General features: G+C 34.4%; 3 protein-coding genes across 3 annotated transcripts; all 3 read left to right on the forward strand.

Moving 5' to 3' along the window:
* Positions 1 to 2,826: 2,826 nt before the first annotated feature.
* On the forward strand, positions 2,827 to 3,336 carry LOC141692052 (uncharacterized). The gene has a single exon (XM_074496795.1). The coding sequence runs from the start codon at positions 2,827 to 2,829 to the stop codon at positions 3,334 to 3,336; it is 510 nt and encodes a 169-aa protein (XP_074352896.1).
* Positions 3,337 to 7,034: 3,698 nt separating this feature from the next.
* Positions 7,035 to 10,147, forward strand: LOC141689370 (uncharacterized). The gene has a single exon (XM_074493645.1). The coding sequence runs from the start codon at positions 7,188 to 7,190 to the stop codon at positions 9,729 to 9,731; it is 2,544 nt and encodes an 847-aa protein (XP_074349746.1). The 5' UTR covers positions 7,035 to 7,187; the 3' UTR covers positions 9,732 to 10,147.
* Positions 10,148 to 11,729: 1,582 nt separating this feature from the next.
* Positions 11,730 to 14,781, forward strand: LOC141688817 (uncharacterized). The gene is made up of 4 exons (XM_074492927.1): positions 11,730 to 12,184; positions 12,443 to 12,543; positions 14,342 to 14,423; positions 14,538 to 14,781. The coding sequence occupies exons 1-3, from the start codon at positions 11,890 to 11,892 to the stop codon at positions 14,393 to 14,395; spliced, it is 450 nt and encodes a 149-aa protein (XP_074349028.1). The 5' UTR covers positions 11,730 to 11,889; the 3' UTR covers positions 14,396 to 14,423; positions 14,538 to 14,781.
* Positions 14,782 to 16,418: the final 1,637 nt, after the last annotated feature.

Raw genomic sequence — 16,418 nt, forward strand, 5'->3', positions numbered from 1 at the left:
TCGATAGAACATAAATATTAATAATCTAAATGTCTTTAACTAAAATATCATAGTGTTATCTCTAGGGCACAAACACTAACAATTTCTAGTTATTCCCATCCCATTTTTATTTTAGATGTAATCTCCTCAATTCATGTCATTTATTTGTACTTATGACAAAGTGTGAATTTAAACGTGATGAGAGCAATCTTACTGCCAAAGAGATCATCGAGAAAATCCGGTCTCTTCATGTCGGTGACAAACCGTGGTTAGGAAGATAGAAGAAGCATACGAGTACATGGCAACGGTTAGGAAGATAGAAGAAGCAATGATTCATTCTCAATTTACTGAAAAACGAAAGAAAAGAGATGAAGAAATGATATACCGAGAGGGAAAGATTGAGAGAGTCGAGAGATAGAGAGAGAGCACTAGAGAATAAGAGAGATCGGTGCTAACTGACGATGAGAAAGGGGCCTGCTGGTTTTTGAAAGTAGAGCCCAAGGCCATTTTAGTCTTTTGTCATTTAAAATCTGATTTTTCTTTATATTTACCAAAATTCTGAAAATCATGAAAACGAACTTGTAAATTTAATAACGGGAGATTACAAATTTGTAAAAATTGAAATTTTATTTTAAAATGTAGAGAATTAAATTATCTTTCTCCCCGTATTTTTAAAAATAATTTTAGAGCGTATAGATACAAATTTGGCAAGTTATTACTCAAAAATCAAATAATGATTTTAAAAGCAATTAAAACTACCAAACCCCAAGATTAATTCAACTATCATCTTTATAAAGTGTCTAGAGGTATTCCAGAGACAATACAAAAAATCTTATCATATTATCATATCACACTTAGTTTATAAAAATGTTTAAAGGCTCACATAATCATATTTTTACATAATAAAACCCATAATAAAAACACATCGATCATTTAATCAAACACGTACAAATCATATGACACGTATTCACACATTCCACAATCAAACCTCATGCTTTCACTTAATTTTTATATTAAGTTTTAACTATAATCACTCTTCTATTTTCTACATATAAATAAAATCCAATAACATTTATCGATCATTTCTTCACTTTATTCGTTCAACCCAATTAATACATGCGATCACATCATCATGTATTCACATACTTTCCCATAAAAATCATAACTCATTCATTTTTCTTTATTCCTCATAAATAATCATTTTCCAATAAAATAATACACGTAATCATTTAAGTATATCACACGATAACTAGTATCGATCAAACTTTCGTTTGGTTGTTATATCAACATCAATATATATACCATTTATATGCACATTAAATTGAAACAAAGTAAATTCATATAATCATTTTAATTCCACACAAATTCACACTTATTCATAAAATACAATATGCTAATTTTCCGGATATTATAAAATATATAGACTTAAACTTTCAAAATAAACTACGTATATCAAATCGTACTAAAAATGTTAAGACCTTTCCATAAATTCTATTTTGTACTTTCAAACTATTTACTGAATCTTATGACAAAAAAACTATATACTGAATTTGCATATAGATACTTTTTTGTCTCTTAGCATGTTTTGACATTTTTTACCTTCTTCCTACCTTTAATTCTACTTAAAAATGATGTAGGGAGATGAATTAGAACAAAAATTATATTTAAATTATTACGACAGTGGAAAGAAAATAAGACACACGTACAATATCTCAATATTTGAGTTAAAGATTCATCTTCATTTTTATAAATTTAAACAAATAAAGGTAAAATAAATGATAAGTTATACACTAAACACAAACACAAATAGTCACAATATGAAAAAATCACATATAAACAAAAAAACATGATTTTGTTGATAACCTGAATTTCATAGATGAATTCTTTTCGAACAATCTGCAACAAATGACACACATACAAATCAGTTTACAACTAATAGATTAAACATCAATGTAAACCCTCATACAAATTAGTTCACAACTAAGAGATTCAACATCAATATAAACCCACAGTTAATAATCAAAATAAAAGAAAAATAGTCATGAAGAATGAGAGGAAAATAAAAGACCAGGAATAAGAAAAAGATGAGAGAGACAATTGAGAGAAATAAAATACTGAATTCATACGATTAATGATTAGATACACGTTAATGAGTAAGAATTTTAATTTTGAAAAAAAATGACAACACATAAAGATTGATTATGAGATAAGAGAAATGCTAAAGTACCAACATTCATTCCCGAAATCATTCCCGAATGATGAGTTGTCAACATAGTATTGAATATTCACTCATAAATGAAAAGTGCCCTTATGTTGACTTGATCTTAGAAATACTTAAAATTAGTTGTGATATTTTCATGTATGATCGACGCATTCAAATTTCAAAAAATATGGTTTAATTTAAAAAGTAACTAAAATTATGAACCATTAAAAATTTATTTGAATTTTGAAAAGAGAAAAAAACAAATAAAGTTTTATTATAAAATTATGATATTTTAAACTTGATTTTAGTATTATTACCCCTTCTGTCCCACTCATTTTCTTACAGTTTTTTTACCATGTTTTACACGCATTATAAGACTATTATAAAATATAGTTCCATAATTTAATTTTAATTATTTTTGTATAAAAATTTGAACATTACATTTTTATTTACAAGAAAAAAATTAAAAAAAATTTAGTGATGGAGTCTCAAGGCAAGGAAGGTGGTCTTGCTCTTTTGTGGAGGAATGATGAGCGAAAGGAAATAAAGGGTAGTTGTAATCATTATATAGATTTTAGGTTTATTGTGAACATGTGGAGATATAGGGGTGCCCGGGGAGAAATAGACGTATGGAATCATAGGATATGTTGAGAGGACTAGCATCAATATCGAACCTTCTGTGGTGTATGATAGAGATTTTTAATGATATGCTTTTTGTTCATGAGAAGAAGCGAGGTAGAGTTCAACCGAGGTATCTTTTAAAAGGCTTTTCTGATGCAGTTAACGATTGTGGTTTGGTGGACTTGGGCTTTAAAGAAAACGAATTTACTTGGGAGAAATCGAGGGGAACTGCAGGGTGGGTGCAAGAACGCCTAGACAGAGGCCTAGCGAATCAGGGTGGCGTTTTGTTCCCAAAAGCGGAAGTGCAAGTGTTGGATGTCTCTAAATCCGATCATCTTCCTCTACTTTTACAGCTGAAAAGAATGGTTTATGTTCCAAGAAATAAAAGGTCCCGGTTTGAAAATATGTGGATTCATGAATCCGAGTATCTAAATTTAATCCAAAATAGCTGGCATATGGAAGGTGCAACATATATAATGGAGAAAATGAATTATGTTAGTATGAAACTGGAAGATTGGGTGGAGGAAAAGTAAAAGGCTTGCATGAGAAAATTAAAAAATGCAGAGGGGATTTACAAAATATAGAACCAGGAGAGATGATTATGGGATTAAAAAGTATAATGAATGGAAATTTATTGAGGAAATGTTACAAAAATTTGGGTTTAACCAGTGCGGATAGATAAAGTTAAGGTATGTGTAAAGACTGTGTCTTAGAGCTTTGTGCAGGATGAAGTTGAACTTGGTGAAGTTTACCTGGAGCGAGGGATCAGGTAAGGGGACCCTATATCCCCTTACTTGTACAGAATATATGTAGAGGGCCTTAGTTCGATCCTTCGTAGAAATGAAGTTATTGGGTTAATTTCATGAATGTCGTATTTCACGGGGGGCACCATCTATTTCCCGCCTTCTTTTTGCAGATGATTGCTATTTTTTTTCAAATCAACGGAAATAGAAGCAATGACATGAAGAATATTATCCGAAGGTATGAGAAGTTGTCATGCCAAGTTATAAATTATAGTAAATTAAGTGTGATTTTGTTATTCCCAGTGGACTAACAATGAGATTTACAGAAGGGGGGTTGAATGTAAATCTCAAAACTTTTTCAAGTTTTGAGCAGTTTTTCAAGGCTAAGTGTTTTTGAGAACAAGTGTGTGAGAATTGCTTGAAGCCAATGCAGACAGATATATATTCAAACACAAATGTAAAGAACACAAGGATCTTAAAAACTTTTCTGGTGGATTTGTTGTTCCACCAGAGATGTGTTATTTCAGAAAATCTGTGATTCAAAGAATTAAATCACAGCTGCTTCCTAGTACAAACTAGATGATTTTCTCTCTGGATATTTCTAAACAGCTCAGGAAAAATTCTTATCTAATTACTAGCTGCTACTTGGTTTATATATCACCAAGTTTACAAGTGAAGACAAAACTGTAAAATACAATTAAAAAGGTTCTTCACATATTTCTTCTTCATTTCTCTATCAAATGCAATTTAGGTTTGGCTGTTGATCTTTGAATACTTCCTTGTTTGCATCAGAATGGAAATGCTGCATTTTCTTGATTCCTCCTAGAGGCTTCCACATTCCAGTTTGTCTCTGTCAACCCATGTGCCTCTGTCAGCTTATGAATTGTCACTATCAACTGCTAATGAACTAAGCATCCGTTGAAGCTTTCATCCGTTGATGCCTTATCCGTTGAGGCTTTATCCGTTGAAGCTTTATCCGTTGATGCATTATCAGTTGAAGTCTTTATCCGTTGAAGCACTTATCCGTTGATGGATATTATCCGTTGAAGCATTAGAGACATCCGTTGAAGCTTTGTTTCTTATCCGTTGAAGGTCTTCAATATCAGTTGATACTTCTTCACTTATACAAAATTACAAGGCATTAAATATTTACAGTTACCCCTCCTATTTGCATATCCACTAGTAGTCAACATGACTGATATTTTCCTACAACATCTAAGAATTACAACTTGAATCCAGAGAATGAAATGTGCTACAATACTAAACTTATTGCTAAGTAAAGCTACTCCTTCAACGGATAGCCAAGATGGTCTTATCCGTTGAGGCTACAAACACTAGATTTCTACTTAAGTGTTTTGTTTAACTTATCATCAAACTAATACACATATTCCTAACAGATTTTCAGCCCGAATACATAAGCAGGCGTGATAAACAGAGTCGGTAAAATTCTTGAAGTTGGAGAAGTAAGTGAACCAGGGAAGTACTTGGGAGTGCCTATGAGAATTGGTAAGCGAAAGAATGAGGTGTTTAATTTTCTACTAGACTGGGTGGGACAAAAGTTGCAAAGTTGGAGTAATAAGCATATATCAAAGGCTGGTAAACTTACGTTGTTAAAAACAGCTGCACAATTAGTACAAAATTGTTTGGATGAGCCTATTTCTACTGCCAACGGAGATATGCACAGGTATCTACCGTAAAATGAACGATTTTTTGTGGGGTAATGGGGGGAGTAACAAGGGCATTCGATGGATGGCGTGGGAAAATATGTGTTCGAGTAAGGAAAATGGAGGGCTGGGGTTTAGGAAGCTAAATAAATTTAATCTGGCCATGTTAGCGAAACATGGATGGAGGCTGATAAATAACAAGAATCCCTTGGTGACCAAGTTGATGAAGGCAAAGTATTATCCGAAAACAGATTTCCTTAATGTTGAATTAGAAAATAACCCGAGATAATTGTGGCAAAGCATTTTAGCAGAACATGAAGTGGTAAAACAGCGATGTAGGAAAAGAATAGAAAATGGAGATAGTACAAAAGTATGGAAAATTCAATGGTTGTCAATGTGGAGAATGGGTGTATAACGACATATATGCCAGATGAATTAAAAATATTGTAGTGAGGAGTTTGATGGTTGATTAAGAAAATGAGTGGGACATTGAAGTGATAAATGACCTTTTAAATGAGAGGGATGTTGAGCTCGTTAAAAGAATACCCTTACATATGAATCCAACGCAGAACTCGTGGCTTTGAATTTTAGATGAAAAGGGCATTTTCTTGGTGAAAAGCTGTTACCATAAGCTACAGGGTAAATGTATTATGCCCCAAACTAATGTCTGGAAAAAGTTACGGTCGTTAAAGATTCCAGGAAAGATTGCAAACTTCTTGTGGGGGGCTTGGCAGTCATGCATTCTAACGGCTGTGAACTTAGCAAGTAAAAGAGTGAATATCGATATTACCTGTCAATGGTGTAGAACAGATAGGGAGACCTTAGTTCATGTTATATTTGAATGTCTATTTGCAAGAACAGTGTGAGAAGGGAGTAACTTAGTGAATATGATACATGTACAGACAAATGATGAGTTTTATGACATTTTTCAGAGTTGTGTTCAGCAATGCACACGAGAGCAGATTATGGTTATTTTCATGTTATGTTGGGGGGTTGTGGAATCGAAAAAATAATGAGTTTGGAACAAGGTGACTATGTTCGTGTTTGGAGTTCGAGCATCAGCAATAAATTTGTTAAATGATTGGAAAAAAGCACAAACGCAAGAGGGTAGATACAAACCAGTTACGAATGTGTCTGATAGGCATTGTAGTAGACCAAATGAGGGGTGGGTTAAGGTAAATGTTGAGGCAGCAACGTTCGAGGACTTGAGATGTGTTGGTATTGTAGCAGTAATTCGAGATGATCAAGGTCGTTTCTTACAAGCTAGAAGCTCGAAGGTTAGAGTTCACATGCAACCAAGGGAAGCGAGACGTTCAGTCTTAAAAAGGCATTATCATGGGTGAAAGGCCTTGACTACGTATTTGAAACGGATGCGAAGCAAGTAGCAAATGCTTGTAAACGACCCCCATAAAAATCTTATTTCCATATTATTGTTCTTGATTGCGTTGAATTATGTACGCACATAAAAAAACGTGCTAGTTGTTTTTATCATAAATCTGCGAATGGAGTGACCTATACGTTTGCTCAAGCAACACCTTTTATGTCAGGTTGGAATGAGTGGGTTGATAGTTATCTGGAATATATTTCGTAGGCTCTTTTTTATGATTATATCTAAATAATGCAAGTGCTACGTTTATTTAAAAAAATACAAATATACGCTTTCATCTTTTATTTTATTTACATAGCAATAATAAAATATTATTTTTATTATATAACCAATCATTATAATAATAAAAAATGCGATTGAAATATGACAAATTTTAACTGACCATTGATTGGAGTATAATTTTAGCAAACCATTTGATATGCTCTAGTAGGACGCACAATTATATTTTCACAGAACACAAGCACACAACTCTATCTTTAGTTTTTACCAAAATTCCCACATATCCACTCACTGAAAATCACACCTTTTGCACAAAATCACCCTCAAGTTTTTTTATACATACAATGCTTTAATCTTCAAGAAATTGTTCAATGGAAGGAACCCTCTTTCCAAACAGACCAACATTTCCAAATCAACCATCAAAATCAACACAATCAAGCAAAAGCTTCAAATTCAATCCCACTACACTTCCTATCTCTCCTCAATCTCCTTCTACACCTTCTTTCCCATTAGACCCTCTTCTTAAACATCTTTTGTATCTATCTTCTCCACCTCCTGTCACTACCCACAAGTCAAAATTTGTTAAATCAGCTCAAATTGGCAATACCCATGTCAAAAAAAGTGATAAAAGTTTGAAATATCAAGAATTTGAGGGTGCCCATTTTGTGAAAAGTGGTTCTGTTGCTACCCATGTTCTTGAAAAGACAAAGATTGAAGCTTTAGAGCTGGTTGATGATGAATTGCTTGATTTTTTGCCTAAGAGAAGTAAGTTTGTTTTGTATGAGATTCTTGAACAGCCTTTATCTAGTTTGAATGCATATTTTGAGAGTATTAAATTTGAGTTGATTGATGTTGATTTTGTTGGGTTGTTGAAAGGGTTAGATGTTACTGGGAATTGGGAAAAATCTGTTTGTTTGTTTGAATGGAATTTGTTGAATTTTGGTGTTAAGAATGATAGGTTAGATGATCAGTCTATTGAATTGATGGTTAGGATTCTTGGGAGGGAGTCTCAGCATTCGATTACGTCGAGATTGTTTGAGGAAGTACCTGTTGAGGATTATAAGCTTGATGTTCGAGCTTACACGACTATACTGCATGCGTATTCCCGGACGGGCAAGTATGAGAAGGCAATTGGTCTGTTTGAAAGTATGAAGGAGCAGGAAATGTCTCCAACTTTGGTTACTTACAATGTAATGCTGGATGTATATGGCAAGATGGGCCGGTCTTGGGATAAAATTTTAAGTCTTTTGGATGAGATGCGTGGCGAAAGACTTGAATTTGATGAGTTTACTTGTAGCACCGTTATATCAGCCTGTGGGAGAGAGGGATTGTTGGAGGAAGCAAAAAGTTTTTTTGCTGGCTTGAAAAGACAAGGCTATGTGCCAGGAACAGTTACTTATAATTCGTTGCTCCAAGTGTTTGGGAAAGCGGGCATTTACTCAGAGGCTATAAGCGTGCTAAAAGAAATGGAAGAAAACAATTGCCCACCTGACTCAGTGACTTACAATGAACTTGTTGCAGCATATGTGAGAGCAGGATTTAGTGAAGAAGGAGCTGCTATAATAGACAAGATGCCCCAGAAGGGAATCATGCCAAATGCTATTACATATACAACAGTGATAGATGCATATGGTAAAGTAGGGAAGGTAGACAAGGCACTGAGTTTATTCAGGCAGATGAAGAAATCAGGCTGTGTTCCTAATGTATCCACATACAATGCCATCCTTGCAATGCTAGGAAAAAAGTCACGGTCAGACGATATGATGGAAATTCTTTGTGATATGAAATCTAATGGATGTACTCCTAACCGTATCACTTGGAATACAATGCTTGCCACGTGTGGTAATAAAGGTATGCAGATATATATGAGCCGCGTATTACGCGAGATGAGGAGTTGTGGCTTTGAGCCTGACAGAGATACATTTAATACGTTGATAAGTGCGTATGGCAGGTGTGGATCAGAAGTTGATGCTGCCAATATGTATGAGGCGATGATCAAAGCAGGGTTTGCTCCTTGTGTGACAACTTATAACGCTCTTCTAAATGCCTTGGCTCGCCGAGGGGATTGGGAAGCAGCAGAATCGCTCCTTCGAGACATGAAAAACAAAGGCTTTAAGCCTAGTGAGACATCATACTCACTAATGATTCAGTCATACTCCAAGGGAGGGAATGTGAGGGGCCTAGAAAGGATTGCAAACCAAATTTATGATGGAGATATATATCCTAGTTGGATGCTACTAAGATCCCTTGTGCTTGCAAATTTCAAGTGTAAGTCAATAGTTGGTATGGATAGAGCACTGAAGGAATTGTTAAAGAATGGATATAAACCGGATTTAGTTTTATTCAATTCCATGCTTTCAATGTTTGCAAGAAACAAGATGTATGACCGAGCCCATGAAATGATCCGGTTGATTCGTGACAGTGGGTTGGAGCCAGATCTCGTCACCTATAATAGCTTAATGGATATGTATGCCAGAATGGGTGAATGTTGGAAAGCTGAGGAGATTTTAAAAAGAATATTGAAAGCTGGGGAAAATCCTGATCTTGTGTCTTACAACACTGTCATTAAAGGCTTCTGCAGGCAAGGTCTTATGCAGGAAGCTATCCGAATTCTTTCAGAGATGAATATTAAAGGTATACGTCCATGTATTGTTACCTATAATACATTTGTGGCTGGCTTCTCAGCCCTAGGATTGTTTCAAGAAGTGAACGATGTGATCAGTTATATGATTCAGGACAGATGCATACCCAATGAGTTAACCTACAAAACAATTGTTGATGGTTTTTGTAGAGCAAAACAATACAAGGAAGCTATGGATTTTGTTTCAAATATTAAGGAAATAGACAATTCTTTCGATGACAGATCTCTAAAGAGACTTGCTTCCCGAATCAGGGAGGCTGAGATGTTATACTAGAATACTTTTATAGAATTCAGACTCTGATGGCATTAAAAGGCTCCAAGCATGTCTGCTCATACAAAGCTTTCAGTTGTAAATTAAGGGGTTCACTTGCATCCTACAGCGGCTTTAGAGATTGATACACTTTTGATGAGGGGTGTTTTTCACCTATCAACTTTAATGTATTCAGTAAGTGGAGAGGTTCTTTAAATGGTTATCCTGCCATGTGGATGGCAACCTGGATACGTTCTTGGCTAAAAATCCTGTATATTAGGTGACATCTCATCTAGTAAGAAACTCAACTGTTCTTGGAAATTCTTGCTCCAGTTAGATCATTTGTATATGCACCACAAGGCTGATTCGTGGGCGAGTAACCATGAACTCAGTTTTCTATAGAGAATATTTATAAATATCTATAAATAGTTTTTAGTTTCTGTTTTTTGCATTTGAGTTTTTGAGTCTTTACAGTTTCTGGAGTTTGCATTTGAGTTTCTGGTTTTTGGGCTATATATGCTCTTGGCATCATTTCCTCATCCACAGAAATAGGCACCCTTTGCATGTAGCTTTAACCCTTGTACTTCTATGCATTTCACTTTGCCTGCATCCCAGTACTGTTGGCTAATACAAGAGCTGCCAGGTGACTAGGGGCGGAGCCAAATGGTAACAAGGTTACGCATACAGCCTATCCTAAACGTTCAGGTCAGACAACACCTTTCACAATGTATATATTAGGATAGAGTTTGCTTGGAGGCATCTGATCAAGTTTTATAATTGGAAACGGCATGGGTTGAATCCCATAGTCTACAATTATTTTTGAAACACCCTGAAATTTCAGGATATATAATTTAGCTAACGAAAAATTTTGTTGTCTGAGCCCCGATCGTAGCATCAATATCAAGGTTTTAGTTAGATTAGGTGTGTGCTTTCAAAATCCTATGTCCGAATAGCTTGATCATGATCTGCAGTGCATATTTACATGAAACAACAATTGCACAAGCGAGAATGCCTGGAAATGACTATCCGGAGTTCAGCATGCACTTGATGGTATTTACAATCTGGTTAATCATAAAATTTACGGATAAGCATTCTACTATTCTTCTCTCCCTGTCTATGCGCTATATATGCAGGAGCTTGACCGCATACTTGGAAGACAGATTGCAAAAGGTTTGCTGTACCCAGAACAAACTAACACAGCCCAAATTTTGCAGGAATGTAACAAGTTAAGAAGATCTATTCGTGAACTTGGTGGCATAGCTTGCTCCTGGAACCCTCAACCTCTCGGGCTAGGTGATGAACAGCCTCTTGTGGTAGTCTCTCTTACTAAATGAAGACGGAAGACAGAACTGCAGAAACTGGAGTTCAGAACTCGACTTGCATAAATTAAACCAAAGTTTCAGGGAGTGCAAGATGTTCGCTCAAAAGCAGCGAGTAAACTGAGTAGGCTGGTGTTAACTTGTGTAAATTACTCTTTGAAATCTGAAGCAGCTCTTCTATCAACAATAAACATAAGACAATGTATACACACCTAGACCTTCAAACCTCAAATTTAACAAAAATTAATCGGTTTTATAAAAAAAGTCGAAAATATATTTCCGTACTTTCAAACCTAGGTAAATATTGTTAAAAAGAATTGAATCTTATAAACCAAACACTTCTTAGCATAGTATTATCTCTCTCGTTTCTTTTTTTACGAAAAAATTAAAAAAACTCGAATTAAGTATTATGTCTCTAGTTTTCTTTCTTTATAAAAATATTTTAAGAAAGTTGAATTCGATAAATTAAATTTTTTTTATTATAGCGGAATTTAAATCTTTGTTTTCACAATATCAGGTGTTTGAATTTTGTTTTTTTAAAAAAGGTGACGCCACTTACGGTGTTTTTAAGCTAAAAAGGAAAATGGAATCTTATGAATGTACATCAAACATGATTATAACAACAGTACATAACACAGATACACTCACTTGTTTGTGCTTGTACAACAGTCATTTGGTTGGGTCAGCTAATGCAGTTTATCTAGAAAATATTTGACTAGGGGGGTCAGTAACAAACACACGCCTCGAATCTTGTGCTATCTATCTGCCTTTTCCTAAACACACTGCTTACTTGCTGTAATAAAAAGTACACTCCTCCTTTCTCACACACTTCACTTTCCCAAATCTCCAACTGCATCCTCACAATGTCGATTAATGGCGAATCAACTGCTCCGTCTTCACCGCCGGCGCCGATGATCGGAAAGATCGGACCTTACACTGTGTTTGTAACTCCTCCTCCAACACCTAAACCTACTGCTTCTACTCCTCATTCTCATCATAACTCGCCTCTTTCTTCATCGATCCCGAGGAGATTTGATTCTCCGCAGACTCAGTCCCGCTCTCCTCCGCCGGTTCTTCCTCCTCCCGTTCATTATAGTCCCAAGGATGACGCTTCTTCTTTCGCTTTCTTCTGGAACGCTGTTGCTAAAGTACAACACGGTACTCTCTCTCTCTCCCTCTCTCTCTTATCTCCCTCTCTGTCTCTCTCTCTCCCTCTCTCTCTTATCTCCCTCTCTGTCTCTCTCTCTCTCTCCCCCTCTCTCTTATCTCCCTCGTGTTTATATTTGGAAAAAGTGGCTGATTCGAAAATTTGTTTGAGATGGAGTTTATTGCAGTTTAGATTTATGTGTGTAAGGAAATGAAATTTGTTTTTGTTTTATTAATTGGGATATATCATATATGGTGATGTAATTGCAGCGCATTCGAGTTTGGATGGATATGTGGCGCATTGGTTTGGATTGAATCAGTCAAAGTATCAGTGGGCTTTGGATGATTACTATGAGTCCAAAGGAGGAGTGGTAAGCTTCTTTGTCTTATGTATACAAGTCTTTTCTTATGTTTAGTAATAATAACTTATGAGTTGTCTAATTTAGCATTATGATGTGGTCTATCCTTTTGTGATACTTTAGGTTTAGTTGTAAGTGTTGAGTTTAAGAAAATCTTTTAAATATGTTACAGATTGTTGTAGTTGGTGTTTCTAATTGTTAGGTATAGAAACAATGAAAACTATAGTTTAGACTTTGACTTGAGGTAGCATGTAAAAAAACAAAATGTTTGATCTTACTTTTGACTCAACCCTGTTGGACATTTGGTTTTTGTAAAAAAACAATATCTGCTTTGAGACTGGTCTTTGATCATACCATGGCTTTCGGGATTACCGGAAATATCTCAATATGTTTGTGTTATTTCCCTATTATGTTGTTTTTCAATATTCTTAAGCAATTGTGATTATGATTGTATTTTTCATATAAACATTCTTTCTTGTTTAATGATGCCAATATCCAATCTATGTTCCTGATGTGGCAGTGGCAGTCTCCTGTCCCTTTTTGGTTACAAACATAACTATCGATCATCCACTAGTACATTGACACATCAGCCATGCTTAAGGAGCATTAAGTATTTCTCTTTTTTGTTCTTGTACCAAACTTCAATTGATATATTAGGCTATTGAAACTTTGTGGTTTTAGTTAAAGTATCAGTGAAAGGGGATGAACCATGTACTCTGAAAAACTTTTGAAATTTCAGGACCTTAGGGTTGTATTTGGTTGGATGGAATTGAATAGGTGGAAATGAATCAAAACTTAAACTATTTTTCATTGTATGTTGTGCATAACTGCATAAGTTTCAAATCTTCCCTTACTCTGTTTCTTTGTTTCATATAGCATCACAGGATATACATTTCTTATACTGTAGTCTCGAAATGAGGGGTGATACCTTTTTCTTACTCATATCAATCACAAGTCCTATCATAGATGGCAGACACTGTCATAATTTTCAATCTTACCCTTTTTATCCTTTTCTTCACCATTTTTTCCTCCATATAATTTGCCCTCTATTTTATTTCAACCATCCTGAGCGCAGAATCAGAGTCACGGATGTTTGTTTGATACAGTGTTATCTATAGGGAAATTTAAATAAGATCTTGTTAATTTAGACGAGTTCTTAATCCTCTTTGAGCTAGAACAAAAGTTATAAAATATAGGATTTGCTTTCAGTACCATTGCATCTCAGAGGCCACTAGTGGAGCTTCCTGGGGGAAGGCCAGGGTTATGGTCCATGACAAAGAAATTGGTTGTCACTTGTAGATATATACATTACATGTATTGCATTATATATAGTTCAATATTTTTTGTTTTGCCGGCTGTATCGTTTTACCTAATTTCTTTTCCCATCAAACTTTTTATTCTCTTAATTCTACTTCATATCATTTTATATTTTACTAATAAAATTTATTAATTTTGAGACTTCGAGTGTAAATTGAAACAATGTGAAGACCCTCTCGTCCAAACTTAATGTCGAAGTTGGTATTTATTTTAACAAAATAAACTTGAAGGTGGATTTCTAAGAAACTGTGATACCGCTAAAATCACTAGTGTATTCTTTTGAATGAAGACCAGAAAATAGAAAGCTAGTGTTATATGGCCCCTCTTCCTATACTTACATGCAAGCCCCGTCGCTGAAGGCTTGTTTATATGCTTGTTGATTACTATTGACCGAACCTTTTGGATTGCAACGTTATACTTCTGGCTGATGGTACCACTTAAAAGTAACTATAATCATGAGTTTTTATTGAAGTTTAATGTGCATCAACTGCAGGATCAAGTAGATGCAAAAGTTAAAGATATCTCCCGGAAGACTGAAAGTGTATAACACCTGCTTGATGGGCATTAATGGGAAGGTAGACTTTCCCTCCCTTTCCTTGTATCATCCTGCCCTTCCCCCCTCTCTGGGCCTCTCATGTGTTTTCATAAGTGGACATGGGTAAACTTACATATGTTTCATTGTCTTGCAGGTTTCATACGAAGAAAGGAGAAGGATTTAGCAAAGGATCTTGAATGTCAATTATTTTTCTACTAAATTGAATGTCAAAATTTATTGACAAAATTTACTATCTGTTTTAAACGATATGTCGCAACTGTATGTGGATCTGGAATTTGCATTTTTCTAGCATTTCCCCACCAGTTTTATATTTATATCTATATTTATGCCCTGTATTAAGTTATAGATTTACTTTATGATAAGCTTTGTTTATGTTTGTTGCTGAGTTTCCAAGTATAAAATGGCTGCATGTACCTCAATGCTTGTAATCCCTTGTTTTTGGTATATCAATCTTCCTGTGAAAAATATAGACTTTACTGATCACTCAAATCATAACGATGATTACTTAAATTTCATTCATGTCTGTATCTCCGAAGCTTGACTGGTCTCTGAAACTAATTGGTTAGCTCATTTATATCTGAGTATATATTTTTGTTTTGGCATCTATACAAATTTTTGCATATGATTTTTGCAGAAAATTTATTTATTCTCCGTTAATTTCGCACATTATGCAAGCTAAAACAAAACTACAGCCAATTGAGTGAGCCAATTGAGTGGAGTAGTAGTTATGTGTTTACATTATAAAGCTCACATGTCTCGTAATCCTATCTATCTTTAAAAGCTTATAACCAATTGAGTGGAGCGAAAGTTGTTTAAAGATAACTCTCATTTAATAGCATGACTAACAACAACCGATTGAGTGGAGAGGAAGTTGTTTGAAGTTGTTTTGAGTAACTCTGTTTAATAACATGACCAACTCTCATTTAAGTCTCACTTTCATTTAACTCTCGTATAATAACATAGCTGAAATCTTCCATAACTTGTAATCTTATATTTAAAATTGTCGGTATTTTTAAAGCACAGTAACGACAAATTTTTAGATTACAAAATATTTTTATATTTTTTAGATAACAAGATATCCTTCTTCCTATTGTGGTATTTTGGTTTATAAGAATTAGCTATGGTGTGGCATTTTTTTTCTACTATGTTCAACAGTAGACATATAAGAAAAAATGAAGAATAACCGAAGGGAGAGAATGGAAAACAGTTGCTGTTGGTTGTAGGAATTTGTTTCTGTGAGATAGTACAGGCTGTAGCACTAGGAAACTTTATTCCATAAGCCCACAGATACAATAAAAAGATAATGTTAGATTAATCTAAATGATCTAGTTGACAGCTTATTTGTACAGTGTTCTGCCTAATATTTGCCAGTTGTAAAAGGGACACTATTGCTTGAATCTGTCGAAGAATATTATTTACGATACATCTTAAAAGAAAAATATTTAATATTTAAAATTGGTTTTCAAAACATTTTCAAAATTTCAGGAGGCATGTTGTGATTTGTCCAAAATAACATATTCGCTCCATCCCAATTTATCTGTTCTGTTTAATTTTTTACAGTTAAATTGATACAATTTTGACCAAAAATTCATATATTATATAATCGAAAAAATTATGAAAATTATATTATTACAAAGTATAATTAATATAATTTAATATGTATTTTCAATTTTTAAAATTAATAAAAGGCTGATATTTAATTTACAGTTAAATTTGGATCAATTTAACCATAAAAAATTAAATAAGACATATAAATTAAGACGAAAACAATATTACTAATATCACATCATTTTAAAAATATTTTTTGTGCCCAGTGTGCATAGCCCTAATCTAAAAATGAATATTTTTGTTTTTGGTGTTCAAATAGTAACACTTTGACAACCACATCCACATTCAAGAACTTCAAAACCCCAAAACACCTCCATCTTGGCAACACAATTTTTGGAACTACGCGTCTGGTTCGATATTTATTCTAGGAGTAGCAAATATAAAGGTCTGTCTAATTGAACATTTT

Source organism: Apium graveolens, chromosome 10, assembly GCF_009905375.1.
Source record: "Apium graveolens cultivar Ventura chromosome 10, ASM990537v1, whole genome shotgun sequence".
Lineage (NCBI taxonomy): Eukaryota > Viridiplantae > Streptophyta > Magnoliopsida > Apiales > Apiaceae > Apium > Apium graveolens.